Below are 19665 nucleotides of genomic sequence, written 5' to 3'. Positions count from 1 at the left end.
GAAAGGTGTTTGGCTGAGACATTTCAACTTTGATACATAGGTTACTATTCAGAGTAGCGGCATTCTTTTGTCACCAACTTGACAAGCAAAGTGACATAGTCAAGAGTCTCAAGACATTAGAGTAATGAATATATTAACAACACCTTTTGTTCTCCTTATAATAGTGAATTATGACATTTCATGATTTTTATTAAAATAAGTATGAATAGGTACATCTATTAAGCATTTATAACATGTGAGTAAAAATTGACCCACGATTTGGCAGGTATTGTATGAAATTAACCCTTTTTATTCATGTTGTTTTAACTGCTTATATATTACGTATAATGCATTTGTAGATGAGTTATTAGTCATTAATAACCCCCTTTATAAACCATTAACAAAGGGAGCCTTGATGTAATGTGTTGCAGTGGTTTCTATAGTGAATGACTCTTGCACACCGGCTCATTTGTAGATGAGTTATTAGTCATTAATAAACCCCTTTACAAACCCTTAACAAAGGGAACCTTGATGTAAGGTGTTATCGCTGTTTCTATAGTGAATGACTCTTGCGCAACAGCTACCATGAAATAGGAATACCCCCGCTTGGATGGCTATTTTTCCACAGAGAAAATAGGATGCATTTGACAAAAATGACATTATCTTCAGAAAACTGACAAACACACTACAGCATCTCTGCTTGGGAATGGCAGCAGACACAGGTGACTGCACATGCTCCATCTCTCTCGCTCGCTCTCTCTCTCTCTCTCTCTCTCTCTCTCACACATACACATACATGAACACACACATCCATCCATCCTTGCTTCTCCAATTACTTGTTAGAAACAGCCCAAGCCGTGATACTAGTTCTAAAGCGACATTTTTAAGAGGCTTGGACGCATCATTTGGTTTGAACCAGCAACGGCAGAATCTAATCCATCACATAAGAAAGTAGTTCCATGCACAGATGCGGTTTTTGTGACTGTTTTTTTTCTCCTCATTTTTTCATTTATTTACTGTTGTATATAAGCAATATCACACTCGCAATCGTGCTATATGGCATATCGCACTCTTGCTCATGTGATATTGCTTAAATATACCACTGTAAATGGGTCTGCATTATTTGTGGGTATTAAAAAATATATATATATTATTGTACCACTGCAAATAGGCTAACCATGCTTTTCTAAAACTTTGAAACAAAGAGAATAAAATGCATCAAGAGAGTTATTGTTATTTAGAATTTTATTTTTAAGACATTTTTTTAAGTTCATTTCCTCTGGGAAACCCATTCCATTTTCTTTAAGGGAGTCTACTGTTAAAATACTCAATTCTTATCTAGTTATTATGATATATTATTCCTATGAATAGCATATCTCTGATTTAGTTCAAATTTACTTGAAAAATATTCAGTCTAAATTAGATTTCCTTACCAAAGGTCAATGTAATTTTGGTCGGCTCATGACTCAACAACTGTAAAAAACAAAAAAGAAGAAAAAAAAGATCAAATTATTTAGATCATCAAGGGAACAGAAGAGAAGAGTCGAATTGGCAATCCTTTATCAATAACGGAAAAAGAGTTGGTGATTCTGAAAACCAGGACATGGTCCTGAATCCTGGATCAACCAGTTAGATTTTAGGGTTAAATTTAGTGATTGGTGTAGGGTTAGGACGTTGGTTAAAATGTTGTTCCAGGATCAACAAAACCACAATTTTGTTGTGCTAGTGGTGCAGAAATGACACACTTCAGCTTTAAGATGTTAAAGGGATAGTTCACTCAAAAAGTAAACATTTCGTCATCATTTACTCATACTCGTGTTGTTCCAACTGTGAATTTATTTCTACTGTGGAACATAAAAGGAGATGTTAGGCAGGATGTTCTCAGGAAGCCTCAGTCACCATTCACTTTCATTGTAAGAAAGAATGATACAATAATAGTGAAGTGTACGTTCTGCCGAACATCTCCATTTGAAAGGCAGATGGGTTTGGAACAACATGAGTGTGAGTAAACGATGACAGATCTTTCATTTTTAGGTGAACTATCCCTTTTATACAGTTTAGAGGAGCAACTATCTGTATTTAAAACAACTGCTGATACTGACACATTCCTAAAGCTGTAAGGAGAGGACACATTTTTTCTGATATGGTACATCCTTTATCCCTCAATCTCTACACTTCAATGCCCTTTTCTCTCTCACACACACACATACAATCTCTCTCATACACTGCCCTCGGAAATGCTATAAGCTATGACTCACCTCACAGCGCTGAGCAGATATTGGCTTTTAATTGCCTGACAGTCAGTGTGGAAAGATGTTGAAACAAAACACATCCACATCACCAGGGGAAAACAAAAGGGGTGGAAAACACAGGTAATAAATCATGCGATGGATTGCAGGACACTCTGATGGGATCTGGGCAGTAGTCTGAGAATTAAACAGTTGTGCCACTTATGCGCGCAGTATTTCAGCGCGAGAAACTTATTCTTAATCACTATGGTCTCTGGGTTATTGAATCTAACCCTCAGCCTTCTGACAAAATTTAAAACTATGCGTTTCTCTCGCCTGTCCACCCACTGTGCAAACATATCAAAGGGTTACGCCACACGCAGCCTGGCCTTGTTATCTAGCAAAACCAAAAAGATGTAAGTAAAACAGTGTTTTTTATGTCCTTATTTGATTAATGGCAAGTGAAAAGTGAACCACTAACTGTTAATGCCATTGCACATACTGTAGAGGAAGAAACTATTCCTGTCAGACTTAAAGAAATCGTTTTGGTCCAATGACTTCTGCCAGCTTTGCACACCTAGATTTGGGTGGTTTTTCAAGCTCTTCCTTGTAGATCCTGACAGGATCTGTCAGGTATAATGAGAAGTGTCTGTGAACTGTGATCTTCAGGCGTCTCCACAGATTTTTTATTTTTAAGTTCAGGCTTTGACTCAAATGATTTGGGACCACATAAACATACAGTGTGTGTTTCTTGTCCAGTCAGATCCCACCTTTTATTCCATAATTTGTATACCTAGGCCTAGAACAGAATATTATGAAATAGATCAGATATATCAGATGTTACAAATAAACCACAGAGAAATTACAGGGGATATTATTTTCCCCCAAAATGATCACACAGGAAGTCGGCATGTTGTTTCCAAGAGTCACAGTACCCTAGGATTGGACACATTATGCCGACTCACTGACAAGTGGAATCTCCTATCAGACATGTATGCCTTGATTTCTGCGTGTGTACCTTCCCCTGTGGTGTGACTGGAAGCGTTTTGTGTCAGCAGCATGGGAGACCAGGGTTCAGATCCTTTGTTGAAACTAGGAAGTAACTACTTCTGTATAATCAGTGACGACTGCAATTTGGAGCTGGCATTTTTCCTAACATTAAATTTTTACTCCACTGATGGTTAGGTTTAGGTTTGGGGGTACAGTTTATAAAATATGCATTCCTCTTCACCGTATTACAGCCTGTACAGCTGAAAACAACTTGCTTTTGGTACCCCTCCGTGGACATTTCACCCTGAAAAATGAGCTCACACGTGCTCATCTGCCCAACTTTGGCCACTGGGGACAGTGTTTCGCATTTCGGTAAGCGGAGACCAATTTAATCTAAAGAAAAGTCAACCTACTGTTTCTGATTTCACTGTGAGATCAGTGTTGTTTTTTTTCCAAAACCCTCATTCATTTCTAACACTGGTAAAAACTGAAATCAGGGTCTGTTACCTGCTCTTTGTCTTTAGTAGCTCAGTTTGATCTGTGCTTTATTTTTAGAGATTTGCAAAGCAGCTGTTTGCATAAGCTGTGTACAACTGAAGCTAAAAGTATACATTACAGCAAATAGTTGAGACTCCTGTAAGCGCAGATTAAAATTAAAGCCTTTAATAGACTCATACATCTGTTATGAACCTGTCTGAGCTCCTCTGACTTCTCTTATTCAATTTACTGGCATGCTCAGTTATGTCATGCAGAAAAGCTGAATCACAAAGACAGTTTTCAATTTGCTCTCTTACTCTGCATGAAAGAAGCTCATGAAATCTCTTGAGCGCTGCACTCTAATTTAACCATTCACACTAGAGTTTGCTGCTGCCTATTATCAAGTGCAGAACTAAATTATTTCAGTTAAATAAGCTGAATGTTTTTGAGATAGTTTTAATCTTATGATCCAAATTCAACACCTTGCCATATTGTGTCTCTCTTTTTTTTTTTATTGTCTCCCCTTTTCTCCCCAATTTGGCATGCCCAATTCCCAATGCGCTCTAAGTCCTCATGGTGGCGTAGTGACTCGCCTCAATCTGGGTGGCGGAGGACGAATCTCAGTTGACTCCGCGTCTGAGACCGTCAATCCAAGCATCTTATCATGTGGCTTGTTGAGCGTGTTACCGGAGCGGAGACATAGTGCATGTGGAGGCTTCACACTATTCTCCGCAGCATCCATGCACAACTCACCACGTACCCCACCGAGAGCGAGAACCACACATTATAGCGTTCACGAGAAGGTTACCGCATGTGACTCTACCCTCCATAGAAACTAGAGTCTCTCAACACGCCCTGGATTCGAACTCGCGACTCCAGGGGTGGTAGTCAGTGTCAATACTCGCCGAGCTACCCAGGTCTCCCCATATTATGTCCCTTGATGAAAAACTATAATGACAGGATATTAACAGTACAAAACAGTTATTGTCGTTGGCATTGCGACACTTTGGTATAGCCTTCTATATTGTAGGCTATCTGTTAAAACAGATTTTTCCTCAATTAAAAAATGAATCAAACAAATAAAACAAATATATAAATATTTTGAAGAACGTAACTCTTTAAAAAATGAACTAAGGCTGCTGATTCAGAAACTGAATAAATGTTGAATTTGATTCAATCCTGGACATTGGTTCCATGTGTTAAAATTTAATTTTTTTTACATTAAAACTTCAAAATAAATTACATTAAATACTTCAGGTATATGGAACCTAAATGAACTGGGTAAACCTAACAAAACTAGACATGTAAAATGAACTCAAATTAATCTCTTTCTGATGCATGCTAATGGAACGCTATGCAGTGATTAGCATAACAGTTGGTCAATGAGTAATACAATATAAAACATTCTCAGTAAGTACCTGTCCTCAAACTAATCTCAAGCTCCTCTCTTCACCATGATGGTAACCCCCAAAACTTCAACATAACAGAAAATTTTATACATTTTAAAGGAATATTTCACCCAAAAATGACAATTATGTCATCATTTACACACCTCAATGTTGTTCTTAACTTCCTGTTTATTTATTTTTTTTTTTTTGTGGAACAACATGAAGGTGAGTAAATGATGATTTTTATTTATTATTATTTTTTTGCCTTTTTGAGTGAACTGCCCCTTTAAACTCTTTGTTGTGCCAATACCCTTCTTGAATTCTTCATCTATTTGTTATTGCCTTATTTTTGTTTTTATCTCATGTTGACAGCATTCATTATTACAGCATATACTGTTTCTCTGGAAGCGAGACGGAAATGAGACTTCAGAAATCTTCGACAGTTTTACCTTTTTTTCAGCATTTGTTAGGCTGAACCTGGGATCTCGCACTCAAAATGCAAATGAGACAAGTTACACAATGTGTCAATTTATGCCAGAATTCGTGAGGCTACTTGGAAGCTACACCTAAGAATTCTAGTAAGACAATAGTAGTTACATGGAGAAATGTATTCCAGATCATTGCAGGCTATAACTGTTCTGATTATTCTTGCATATACATGGTAGATTAGCATTATACATTAGCATTATAAACCACACAATTCCGACATGAATATCAAGTCTATTGATTCTGGGTCTATTGGACAGTGATGGCTCACTGTTAATCACACTAAATCTCACTGAGTTTGGTTAAATAAACTAAACACCCCCTGTGCAAATGTATCATTTTACCTGTGTAAAATTCTGCTTTACTAATCAGTCTGTCACTCTATAAAGTACTGTTTGAGTCTGTTGTGTCCTTTAAAGGGATAGTTCACAAAAAAATACAATTCTATAATCATTTACTCACAACATGTTGTTCCAAACCCATAGACTTTCTTTCCTTTGTGGAACACGAATGATATGTTAGGCTTGTTAGCTTATTTACTTTGATTGTATGGAAAAGAGATGCAGTGGAAGTGAATGGTGACTGAGACAAACATTCTGCCTAACATCTCCTTTTGTGTTCCACGGAAGACAAAAACATTCATACAGGTTTGGAAATATATGAGACTGTGTAAATAATGACAGAATTTTTATTTTTGGGTGAATTATTGCTTTAAATCTGCAGTGGGTTAAAACATATTTTAGGGAATATCAACAGCTTACGGCTGAATCATCATAACAAACACGTATTTATTGATAAATCTGATCCAGTGGGAAACATTCAGGGTCCATCCAGGGCTGTTTGTTGGGAAGTGTTTTTGTCAGGATCAGTCACGGCAACTCAAAGAAAACAATCTGATCTCTCTCATTTTACCCTATAATGTAGCTGGCTGTATAAAGATGAAAACAGGAATATATTTCTTTTGTAAGACCATTAAAAGAAATCTGCAAGGTCCCATGCCAGCTTTTGAAAGCAACACAGGGACCTCACTGTGAAAAAGCTTCGTATTTTGCTTAATTTCCATAAATGTGTTACAAATCATGCTCATTGCTCGCCTTAACAAATGTGAGGCTGTATACCCCTAATGATCACACGGGAAGTCGGGATTTCTGGTACCTTAGGATCGGTCACATTATGCCGACTCACCGAAAGGCATCATCGCCTATCAGGCATGGCTGGAAGCATGTCACGTTAGCAGCGGGATTTGAACCATTGAAACGAGGAAGTAATTGCATTCGTATAATCAGTGACGAGCGCGATTCGGAGGTTGCATTTTCCCCTCTAACGTTACATTTTTATTCCACTGATGGTTAGATTTAGTTTTGGAGTTTGGGTTGGTGGGTTCAGTTTATAAAATATTCATTCGTCTTCACTGTATTACAGCCTTAAACAACTTGCTTCACAATTTGCTTTTGGCGCCCCTCTGTGGATATTACACCCTAAAAATTTAACTCACACGTGCCCATATGCCCAATAACACTTTCGGCTTTGGCCACTGGAGGCGGTGTTTCACATTTCGGTAAGCACAGACCGATTTTAGCTAATGAAAATTCAACCCACTGTTTCTGATTTCACTGTGAGAACAGTCTGCCCACATAACATGACATGCCAGAGAGCTGTAGTTTTTAAATTAATACACTAATAAGGGTATGTCTAATTATGCATAGTAAATACTGTGGAAGTAGCTAAAAGTATCTTTCATGTTTATTAAAATTGTTTAAAAAAAATATTTTTGTTTAGGGAGGCAATTGCCTATTTACATTCCTTGAAATGTGCATTATTACTGCACCGCTTTCTTGGGTTTAGGTTAACACACTCATCTAGTGTTAAAAAGATTATTAATCAAAATTTTCATCATTTTTGGGTGCACTGTCCCTTTAAATCTGTAGTGAGAAACACTCAATAAAATAATTTCAGAAATCCCATCAAATTGAATTGGGTAATCGTCAATAAAATAAATAACAAAATAAAAACATACACATTTTAAGCTTATTTAATTTTGTTAAACTTTACACAATCCAATTTGATGGAATTTTGTAAGGTTAAGGGAAACTGAAAAATAGGCTAAACAGTTTCTTGAGTGAACATATTTTAGGGGATAGTGACAAGTTACTGCTAAACTGGCATCACAAACAAGTATTTATTGATAAATAAGGGCCGATGGGATTTTATTAACAGTACCCTGCCTTCTTTCTTTTTAAGTGACAATGTTAAAAGAGAATTTCCTCCATGCAAAAACTTCTTTCATGTATTATTCAAAATTGAAAACACTAATTTCTTTATATACGCATAAGTAGAGAGTGTATATTTCCTCTCCATTCACTGTTAACTAGTATGTTTATTACAATATTCTCACCTTCCGTTTGCTGCAGAGATCCGTACTGTTTCGGAGTGCTTCGCCCTTTCTCCATCCTTCTGAGCTCCACAACACACAAGAAGTTTAAACTGGACCAAAACGTTGCTGATTTGCTCTTACGGAGAATCAAAGCGTAGTTTGACTGATGCAATCGGTTATAAACTCCATTTCTGCAGGCAACGATGCACAGCGTGATGCGCGTGAATGCACCTGATGCTGCTGATGTGCGCGCGCGAATGAGTGCATGAATGATTCTAGTGATGCTGAACACACATTCTTAACTTACCTGAAAGAAAGCACGCCACCCTGTGAGTAACGAAAAAAGTGACATTAAGCTTAAAATGTACTTGCCTTTCATAAAAAAATAAAATAAAAAAAAAACCTTGTTTGTGTTGTTACTTTGCCAGTATAAGATTTGGAATTATGCAAATTAGATCGTTTTAATAAATGTGGGTTGAAATTGGGGTTGGTGAATGCCTTAACCATTGTCAAAATGTTTCTTTTGTGCCCGAATTTGTGATGCTAGTTGGGAGCTACAACTGGGAATTCTAATAAGCCAGTAATTGCATGCACAATTTTATGAACTCTGTGTTATTGCATGTAGGCTACAGTATATCTGTGCTGTTTATTTGCAAATATGCAGATTAGGCTTTGTGTGATAAATGTGCATTACCTTAAATGTCTCGACCTTTTTTTATCAAAGGTTTATTAAAAAATCTATTAGTTCTAAAATGCCCCATTTAATAATAATTAAAAACCATTTCAACAAAACCCTCTGACGATTACCAGGGATAATATTTAACTTAATTTACTTATTATTTTGTACAATTTAAAATGAAAATGAGCATTATGTTGCTGTTGCAGTTGCAGTTAGCATTATTTAATGAGCAATATGTCACTTTAAGCAAATGGTTATTTAAATGAATTCAAATTTAATTCAAATTAAAAGGTTCGAAAATTTTGTTGTTCTGACACACTGCTGAAAGTCAAACTTGAAAAAAAAAGTCATGTTTACTATGTTCATGTTTCAGGTTTATAATTATGAAAATCATTGTGTGATGCCATTATGTTATTTAAAATAAAATATGATTCTAGCTTCAGCCACAAATGCTTAGAAACTGAGTTCCAAACTTCAAAAATACCTCTGTGGTCACATTGGCATTTGCTCAAATTAATCTGAATTGTAAAACATATGGATTAGTCCAATGAATGGACAGGATATAAAATGTAAAAATGCAGTTCACTTCAATGTGAATGAGGCCTACAGAAAATGCTTGAATATGTGTGGGTCGAGTTACTGTCTGAGCATGAGAGAGGAACATGCTTTTAAAACATTTATCATTGAGCCTTAAACAGCCTGGTTGCAATTATAGATTATGCTTTAAAAGCAACCTCATACTATAGTGTACTGGATATGTCAGAACACAATTTATAAACACACTCTGTGTTACTGATTTAATTTGCATCCAGAGGAAATGACGTCAGAACTAACAAGTTGCTGCACATTGCTATATTATGTAATAATGTCAATTCAACAGTTTATTTTTATTGGTTTCATTACATACAGTAGTATGAAGACATTCAGGTGTACTGAATTGGAGGTGTATCTGTGGATGTATTTTAAGGCCTACCTTCAACTACCTGCAATTTGCTTGACATCATGGGAAAATCAAAAGAAATCAGCCAAGACCTCAGAAAAAATACTGCGGACCTCCACAAGTCTGGTTCATCCTTGGGAGCAATTTCCAAATGCCTGAAGGTACCAAGTTCATCTTTACAAACAATAGTACTCAGTACACAGCCATCATCCCACTCAGAAAGGAGATGCATTCTGTCTCCTAGAGATGAACAGAGTTTGGTGTGCGAAAAGTGCAAATCAATCCCAGAACAACAGCAAAGGACCTTGTGAAGATGCTGGAGGAAACAGGTAGACAAGTATCTATATCCACAGTAAAATGAGTCCTATATCTTCATAACCTGAAAGGCTGCTCAGCAAGGAAGAAGCCACTGCTCCAAAACTGCCATAAAAAGCCAGACTACAGTTTGCAAGTGCACATGGGGACAAAGATCTTACTTTTTGGAGAAATTTCCTCTGGTCCGATGAAACAAAAATTGAACTGTTTGGCCATAATGACCATCGTTATGTTTGGAGGAAAAAGGGTGAGGCTTGCAAGCCGAAGAACACCATCCCAACCGTGAAGCATGGGGGTGGCAGCATCATGTTGTGGGGGTGCTTTGCTGCAGGAGGGACTGGTGCACTTCACAAAATAAATGGCATCATGAGGAAGGAACATTATGTGGATATATTGAAGCAACATCTCAAGACAACAGCCAGGAAGTTAAAGCTCGGTCGCAAATGGGTCTTCCAAATGGACAATGACCCCAAGCAGGACAACAAAGACAAGGTATTGGAGTGGCCATCGCAAAGCCCTGACCTCAATCCGATAGAAAATTTGTGGGCAGAACTGAAAAAGAGTGTGCGAGCAAGTAGACCTACAAACATGACTCAGTTACACCAGTTCTGTCTGGAGGAATGGGCCAAAATTCCAGCAACTTATTGTGAGAAGCTTGTGGAAGGCTACCCAAAACGTTTGACCCAAGTTAAACAATTTAAAGACAATGCTACCAAATACTAACAAAGTGTATGTAAACTTCTGACCCACTGGGAAAGTGACGAAAGAAATAAAAGCTGAAATAAATAATTCTCTCTACAATTATTCTGACATTTCACATTCTTAAAATAAAGTAGCGATCCTAACTGACCTAAGACAGGGAATGTTTTATACAATTAAATGTCAGGAATTGTGAAAAACTGAGTTTAAATGTATTTGGCTAAGGTGTATGTAAACTTCTGACTTCAACTGTAAAAACAAGCATTTAATATACATTCTTGATTTTAACATATCAAACGTAAAAATAGTTACTCATTCAATGCATTTGTGATGACATCTAATGAAACATTCCTTTTGTCTGTTTTTGGTAAAAAAAAAAAGGTCAGTCACAAATACACAGACTGCAGTCTAGAATTTAATTCACTTAAGACTAGCCGTACAGTAAATGTTACATTTTTTAAATACAGGTTTAGCAAACTTCTTATACAAGGCAAGCATATTGTTTACATTCCCTTGAAATTGGGTTCAGTATGTAAAGATCCTAATGGCAACAATATAAGACGATTATCTGCTGCTTCAGTAAAAGACCCCTTTTATATTGATATCTTAATAGTGCAAAACTAGAGTGCTTTCATGTTCAGTATTAAAAATAAAAATAAAACTCTGGTTATAGAGGTAACTGAAGCTTAGTTTCTTAACATAAGAATGAGTGGAAAAATCATGGAGGCGTGGCTGAACACTCAAGAGTGTGGGAGTATTAGGAACGCAAAGCACTCAAAGCATTTTGGCTATGAGGAAATGCTCACTGTAAGCAAACAAACCAGATGAGCTTATCTCTACTCATAGTCCAAACGTTTACAAGAGAGCTGCCCTGTAATACAACACTTCACAAAAGACGATGTACATATTTTAGATTTTTAAGTATAATGCTTTAAGAAAAGTTCACAAAAAAAAAAAAAAAAAAAAAAAAAAAAAAAAGAAAGAACATTTTTTCATCATTAACTCACCCTCATAAAGAGCCCCTTGAAGACAGGGAGGGAATTTTATTTTATTTCATTTTGGGTTCCTTTGCAATAGAATTATTGCACTATGCACTTACAAAAATAAACCATGGTTGCACTATAATTACTATGGTTACTTGTCCATGTTTTGTTTTACCACAAATTAACCATGGTTAGTAAAATTTGGTTATCATCACAATTTTAGTATGTCCAATAAATAAATAAATAAATAAAAAACACATGAAAAACAACAAAATAAACATGGTTATTGATGTTCAACTACAGCAAATACCATGGTTAAAGTACCATGGTTTTTAAACCTGTGGTTTCCATCTAAAATACATGCCCTTTTAAAATTAACCATGGTTGCACTATAGTAAAACTACAGCAATCACAAATGAACCATTGTGTTACTATAGTAAAACTAACCTTGTTTTATTTGGCAGAATGATCATAATTTATTTGATGATACTTTTGATTTTCCTTTAAGATTAATATGGTTTTTCCACAAATATCATGGTTTAAATCTGGTTGCTTAAGTAAAGCCATGGTAAATATTGTGGTTACAATGGTTTTCCTGCAACTACCATGGTTGAACTAAAGTTACTGTAGTAAATCCGTTTAATTCTCACAAGGAATGGATTAAGCTATTGCAAAGGAAAGCAAAACCTACTGCGAGGGAACACAAAACTTATTGAGAGGGAACGCAAAATAATTGTGGGAGAACGCAAAACTTATTAGGAGGGAATGCAAAAGTTATTGGGAGGGAATTAAAAACTTATTGAGTGGGAATGCAATATAACTGCAAAAGAATGCAAATCTTATTGCAAGGGAACACAAAATAATTGCAAGGGAATGCAAAACCTATTGCGAGGGAACGCAAATCTTATTGCAAGGGAACGCAAATCTTATTGCAAGGGAACGCAAAATAACTGCAAAAGAATGCAACATTTACTGCAAGGGAAGGCAAAACATATTGCAAGGGAATGTAAAATGATCACAAGCGAATACAAAACCTATTGCAAGGGAATGCAAAATGAACGCAAATCTTATTGAGAGGGAATGCTAAATAATTGCAAAAAACTGTGAAGGCAAAATAATTATGGGGGAAACGCTACTGCCAGAGAATGCAATACGAATGCAAAATGTATAGTACCTTGATAATAAACCTAATAATAAAAATTAATAGCAAGGTAACGCAAAACCTACTGCGAGCCGAGGGAATGCAAAACGAATGCAAAGCTTATTGAAAGGGAACGCAAATGTTATTGCGAGGGAACACAAAATAATTGTGCCGGAACGCAAAACTTTTTGTGAGAAATACGGCACTACTGTGATTATAACTTCCCTTCCTGTTTTCTAAGTGGCTCCGTATCCTCATGTTATTCCAAAACAGTTCTTTCTTGCCAGTCCCCATTCCCTATAATTTTATGGAAAAGAGAGCAGTGGTAACATTCTTCAAAATGAAAGTCATACAGATCTGCAATGACATGCGGATGAATAAATGATTCCAGGTTATCGATTCTTCCAGCTTGACAGATCCCAGGATCATGAAACTCCCTCTTTGGTCAAGGGTAATTTATTAACAGAGTTAAAGTAATCAAAACAGTTCTGACTGTGATGCTATTGTGAGAAGTTGCATTCCCTCTATGATAGATAATATGATGAGTAAGACTAAGAACATAACATGCAGTTTGAAGAACTAAAACACTGTGGCGTCTTCATCTCCATTTTAATCTACCCTCTGTATTCTTCAACAAATTCCTAAGGGAAACAAATCCATTGTTTAATTTCCTTATGTTGATTAAAACTTGTCCATTTTCCACTTATTACTCCGTTTGGCATCTTCCATAGCTGTCTCCAGCCAGTCGTTCTCCTGGTCTGATTCGGACTCGCTTACTTCGCTGGTGTCGGCGGCCAGCAGGCGAGAATAGTTTATCCTGCGCTGCCTTGGAATCTTCCACTTGAGTACAGCCAAAGTGATACTCCACAACGCAAGAATAACTGATATGCCTTGGAAAAGAATCTTGAGGCCAAACTTCTGCACCACAAATCCCACCATCAGACTGCCCAACCCAGCTCCCAGCTCCAGAGATAGGGCTTCAAACAGCCTTATCAGAGTCTCTTCTGTCCCAGGAGTGGCAATATCCTCACATTGCGAAGTTACCGACCACCAAAGGGCGCCAGTGCTGAAGCCAGCGAGCATTTGAGCGGGTACTACAGCCCATGGGCCCCATAGAAAAGAATAATAAAGGCATTGCAGGGATAAACTGATGACAGCAAGCACCAGTAACCACCCATGGTACTTCAGAAATCGAGCGAGACGTCCTGCGAGTGGGGCAAAGCCAGCTTGACTTAAGTACGCCAAGGCTAATGAGATGCCCATGTGGATTTCCATGGCATTGTGGTCCTGCATTTGCCACAGCAGGAAGTCAGACACAGCTGAGGTCGCCATGCCGGTCAGGACAACAGTGATGGCACAAAGTAGTGCTTGCGAGTTACCGTGTACCAGTTGTAGTGCTTTAAAGCCGCCACTAGTGGGGCGCTCACGCTTGCGGAGGTAAAGTGGGAATAGGGTGGCTGTAGGTGCAGTTAGAATCATGAGGGCAGTGTATGAATACAACTCAGTCACAGTGCCGGTACGACAATACAGGTTGGTTACAAGAATACCAACCACGCCAGTACCAACAGCCGCCCCAAGTTGTTTCCAAACTTTAACACCTTTATGGCGGCCTGTAGCATCTACATAATCTAAGTATTCATATAGTCCATCATCCGCCGTCCACTCTAATGGAGCGGCCATGAATTCCCACAATACAATCACAAAGAGAACTAGAAAGAACATCTGATGCTGTGCATCCATCACTTTGAGGCTCCCAAGAAACTCAGTGTGTGGAGCTTCTTCTTGTTGCTCCTCAAGGTTCCTTAAAGATCTAATCGCTCTTATTGACCAACTGGAGCTGGAGTTTACAAGTGTGGGTGTATATGTGGAGCTCAATTCATCTGGTTGTTCTGTGATGATAGTTGTATGCTTTACCGAATAGACGTTAGCATTGGACTGTGATGGTATGTTCATGCTTTCTAGAGTGGTGAAGTCACTTCCATCCGTAGGGTCAGCACTGGGCTGACTAGCATTGCATCGGCCACTTTCAGCTTTGATTCCAGCAGAGGGGAAGAGCAAAAGCAACAGAACCACCAATGCAGAGCTGAGCAACGAGCCCACTATGACTGTCCGCCGTTTGTCATATTGCCTGGCGAGGACACTGGAGATCGGTCGCCACACCAGGGCAAGAAGATGCTTAGAGGCCATGATGATTCCAGTCATGGTGGCGGTGAGTCCCAGATGCCGGAAGTAGAGGGTGAGGAATGGAACAAGGCAACCAGAGCCACAGGAATGGAGGAAGTGAAAAATGCCTGCCAGGTGCATGGCTCCTTTAATATTCCACTGCTTGCTCTTCTGCATTGCTGGCTTTCTCATCATGTCAGTCAGCCTGAGTTAGCACACTGTGTAGTTTTAAAGAAAGATCAGAAATGAGAAAAAACATAAGGGCAACTTTACATATCAGGTCTTTTGAATGTCTAAAGCCCTATTCGTACGGCTATTGTTTTTCAGGGTGACATCTGTAAAAATAAATTTTCATGGCTCCTCTGTAATAAAACTCATGCATTTGGATGACAATTAAATCACAGGGGACGAGCGAGACTTTTTGTCAATCACATGATTGCAGTTGCGCTTGTTATATGGAAAATTCATCAATCCACAAACTGTGTCCTCTGTATTTGCGTTTTAATATGTTTGGAATTACGCTAAAGTGAAAATAACATTTTTAAAGCATGAGGGAACAAGCCAAAATTCTTGCGAAGAGCAATTAAACGAATCAAGAAACTATAAGGACAAGACTGTTTATCAACGCAGCCAAATAAATCTGTCAATGGGGATACGCATGTTTCGTCACCCACATCACCTCAGTTGCGCCGTTTGCGCACTCTCTCCTAAGCGCACACAAGGAGATATTGAAGCCGCACAAATCAAGGACAGTAAAGATAGTTAAAATTAAATTTGAGGAGCTATGGTAAAAATGGTTTTCTTATGTTTTATCTGTCAACATGACAGACATCATTTGGAATTATCTGTCAGTGTTTAAAAAGTGGAGGTGGAAATTAAACCTTTTAAATAAGCAACTTTTCTGGGATACTAAACCCGTATAAATGAGTATTCATTCAAGCCTCATCATGTATACATCAAATGTATTTAGTATACGCTTCTACATTAAAATGTGATGTATTACAATTTTATTACATTGCTGCCATAATAATGGACCATTTCAAAAGGGACCATTTTACAGTGATTGTACTAGATGACAAAACCAGGGTACTTTGATATCTCGTTTTATCTTTACTAAAATATTTGTATTTTAGTAACTACAAATATACAGCCATAGTGCACCAGTACGCTCACCACACACCAGCTATTGGTGGAGAGGAGAGAGAAGAGTTATTGAGCCAATTCATGAATGGGGATTATTAGGAAGCCATGATTGATAAGGGCCAATGGGGGGAATTTGGCCAGGACACCAGGGTTACACCTCTACTCTTTTCGAGAAGTGTCCTGGGATTTTTAATGACCACCGACGAACGAAATTGATATTCATATAACTAACCAATCAAAAAAGCTCAAACGCTATGGCAGAAATAGTATTAGTAGGGATGCACCGATACCACTTTTTCTCTTCTGATCCAATTCCGATATCAGAAATCTCAGTATCGGCTGATACCGATCCTGATCCGATATCAGTGTGGTTGTTTTTTTCATAATCAGTTTAGAATATCTTTACATTATTGTGTGGAACTAATTTGGTGTGCTCTTTAATATGTAAAGAAACACAAACCTCTAACTACACATTATTTCAATATAAATGTATAGCTTATTAAGAAAAACTTTATTATTAACTAGTATACTGGATAATGTAGCACAAAATTAACAGTAATTCCAGTATAAGTCATCAGTAGAAAAGAAGCCAAATTTTTTTTTTTTTTGCAAAATTTTCTCCACTTGTATCTGGATTTTAAAGGATTCAGATCTCTTTATTTAGTTGTAAAATATCAGCTCACTTTTCATTCACAGTTATTTTTTGTAACTCATTCAACTTAAATATTATTATAATTTGTAAACAAATGATAATAATAATAATAATAATATATTTTAATAGTAATATATAGTAATATATCTCAATCGTGCACCTTTAACTTTTAAACCCTCAAGCTTTTATTTTGACATTCTGATCTCTCCAGGAGGTCCTGTATGTGTCTGTTTGTAGGAAAGTTCACAGTAGTTTAATTCGCTTCTTATTCAGATTCTGGTAAAATGCACCGGTGCCGTTCTAAATGCATATTATTTACTTTAGCCATTTACTCACTCTCATGCCATCCCAGATGTGTATGACTTTCTTTCATCTGCAGAACACAAATGAATATTTTTAGAAGAATATTTCAGCTCTGTAGGTCCATACAATGCAAGTGAATGGGTACCAAAATCTTGAAGCTCCGAAAAGCACATATTGCCATCATAAAAGTAATCCATATGACTCCAGTGGATTAATTAATGTCTTCTGAAGCGAAATACTAGGTGTATGTAAGAATTGGCACTAAAAATGTCCGCATCTGGCCAGCTGTGATATACACGGTCACAAGAGTGGAGTTTAAGGTGCCTCTTGCGTGACGTAAGCGCGTTGGCATGTCAATATCGTTGGATCCCTCGGCTGGTCTGAAATCAGCAGGGGAAAAAAGTTCACTGCACACCCTCAATATTTTGAGTGACTCAGTGTGTGTTCTGATATCCCAGTGAACAGCGAGCAGCCATAGATTCAGTCGCTCAGGATCATTGATAGGGAATCTGTGAAAAGTTAGTCTTTCCACTTGCGATGATACCCGCGTCCCTAATCTAATTTTTCAGCAGGTTGAGGCATCCAGGATAAGCACACGCAAGCAACTTTTTCTTACACCTAACGTTTTGCTTCAGACGACATTAATTAATCCACTGGACTCATATTGATTACTTTTATGCTGCCTTCATGTGCTTTTTGGAGCTCCAACATTTTGGTACCCATTCACTTGCATTGTGAGGACCTACAGAGCAGAAATATTCTTCTAAAAATCTTCATTTGTGTTCAGCAGAAGAAAGAAAGTCAAACACATCTGGGACGGCATGAGGGTGAGTAACTGATGAGAGAATTTTCATTTCTGGGTGAACTATCCCTTTAAATAAACATTGTATTATCATACTCCGGTACTTTGTTGTAATTAGATGTCTTAATAAGTGGTCGCTTTTTTTAATTACATATTTTCAATCCCTAATGTGTAATATTATTTAACACTTACATTTTGTCAGCTTTCTACATTGTATATCCATCTTTTTTTTACTATAAATATTTAAACTTCATCGATTACTAAACACCATATGGAACAGAAATCTTTCCTGTTGTCCAGTAAACTGCATTTAAGACTCATATTTGCACATTCTACCAGAACATTTCCGGAATACAAGCATGCAACAATATATGAAAGCTATAAAAACCCAAAACATTTAAAGCGTTTTTAAAAAATAAGAGAGCGAAAACGAGTTCGCGTGCGGTGTTTATAGTACTTTCACAATAAATTACAAATGTATGTTTAACTTTATGACAGTTTTAGCAGATATATTACTTAAAAGTATCTGAAAGGTCACTCTAAAGAACTTAAATTGGTTTATAGACAAAAATACACACTTTTCGAGAACTAAAAGTAGCTACACGACGCACACAGGTAACCCGGAATCTCGCACCTGTTCTAACACGTCATTCTTCACTATTTACCTGGAATATCTCGCATCCAGAAACACATCATGGTTTGCTTGACAAGTTGCTGTCGATTAAGGCTTTCTTTGACTTTCCATGTTCATACCGTATATTCCGGTATCCAGGCGAAATGTACCAAGTTTTCTTTCTTTATACCAAACAGTGAAAGACTGTTTCAAATCAGGACAGTTTTCGGGTGAGCAGCGTTATCTGTCGGTGAGAGGCTCAAACTACAGTTTTAAATTACATAAATGCAGCAAAAATCTTGAAAGCGTTTTATTTTTTCCCACTTTAATTAATTGCCTCCGAGTGTATTAAATAAAAACACTTTACAATAAGATTGTATACGTTAACATAAGTTATTGCATTAAATATGAACTAACAGTAAATTTATTTATTAATTTTTTTTTTTTTTTTTTTTACAGCATGTATAAATCTTGGTTAATGTCAATTTATACATTAACTATCGTTCATTATTAGTTCATGCAAATTCATGATGCTTTAAATAACGTTAACATACACAAGTTTAAAAATGTATTAGTACACTCAAAAAATATTTTAGCCTATTTTTAAAATGTACGCATTTCAATTTCAGTACAAAATTCCATCAAACTGAATTGTGTAATAAAAATAAATAAATATATAAATAAATAAATAAAAATGAAATTATGTTTATTTATTTATTTTATTGTTGTTAAAGATTACTCAATTCAATTTGATGCAATTTTATACTGAAATTGAAATGTGTACATCTTTTGTGTGTGTGTGTGTGTGTGTGTGTGTGAAATGTATATATGTAGAAATCCACATTAACCGAGCTTAATAAAAGCTGTAAAAGTATTGTTCATTGTTAGTTCATGTTAACTATTGTAAAGTTAACTTTCGCAAAGTGTTTGCATTATTTGTTCTATTGCATTGTACAGTGTTACCTAAATTACTTGCACTGTATTTCTCTGTTTGCAAATAAACATATTTGTATTGTATGTATTACTGTATATATGTTTTTCTCTTATTGTCATTTTTTTCCTCTTCAATTAAACTGCAAATTACATGAAATCTTAGTGCTTCCAAATTGTTATTCTAAATTTCGAAATATCATGCAAACAGAATTTTGTTATAAATGTATAAAAGTAGAGTAAACAAGATATTTGAAAATGTGCGTGACTGCAGAATGTTTCTCAAAAATCGTACATTTTGCAGATCAATCTTATTACAACAGAAACTCATACACATTGAACAGTCTTTGAGTAGTATATCTGTGTTCACAGGTTAGCAG

At 36.8% G+C, this 19665-nt stretch overlaps 2 protein-coding genes across 2 annotated transcripts in view; both read right to left on the bottom strand.

The window, feature by feature from the left end:
- LOC127450053 (bMERB domain-containing protein 1-like) overlaps positions 1-8146 on the bottom strand; it is a 28745-nt gene extending 20599 nt beyond the window's left edge. The window contains exon 1 of the mRNA XM_051713765.1: positions 7944-8146. Coding sequence (XP_051569725.1) covers positions 7944-7998 — 55 coding nt within the window. The 5' untranslated portion in view covers positions 7999-8146. The remainder of the gene's footprint in view (positions 1-7943) is intronic.
- A 1427-nt stretch (positions 8147-9573) lies between these two features.
- Positions 9574-18536, bottom strand: mfsd6l (major facilitator superfamily domain containing 6-like). Its single transcript, XM_051713730.1, has 2 exons — positions 18408-18536; positions 9574-15060 (listed from the first exon to the last, which is right to left on the bottom strand). Exon 2 carries the CDS (start codon positions 15035-15037, stop codon positions 13361-13363), a length of 1677 nt encoding a protein of 558 aa, XP_051569690.1. The 5' UTR covers positions 15038-15060; positions 18408-18536; the 3' UTR covers positions 9574-13360.
- Between the last annotated feature and the right edge of the window lie 1129 nt (positions 18537-19665).

The sequence above is a fragment of the Myxocyprinus asiaticus genome, chromosome 13 (assembly GCF_019703515.2).
Source record: "Myxocyprinus asiaticus isolate MX2 ecotype Aquarium Trade chromosome 13, UBuf_Myxa_2, whole genome shotgun sequence".
Lineage (NCBI taxonomy): Eukaryota > Metazoa > Chordata > Actinopteri > Cypriniformes > Catostomidae > Myxocyprinus > Myxocyprinus asiaticus.
Note: the sequence above shows the minus strand (reverse complement) of the source record. Positions and strands in the feature narration are given on the sequence as shown.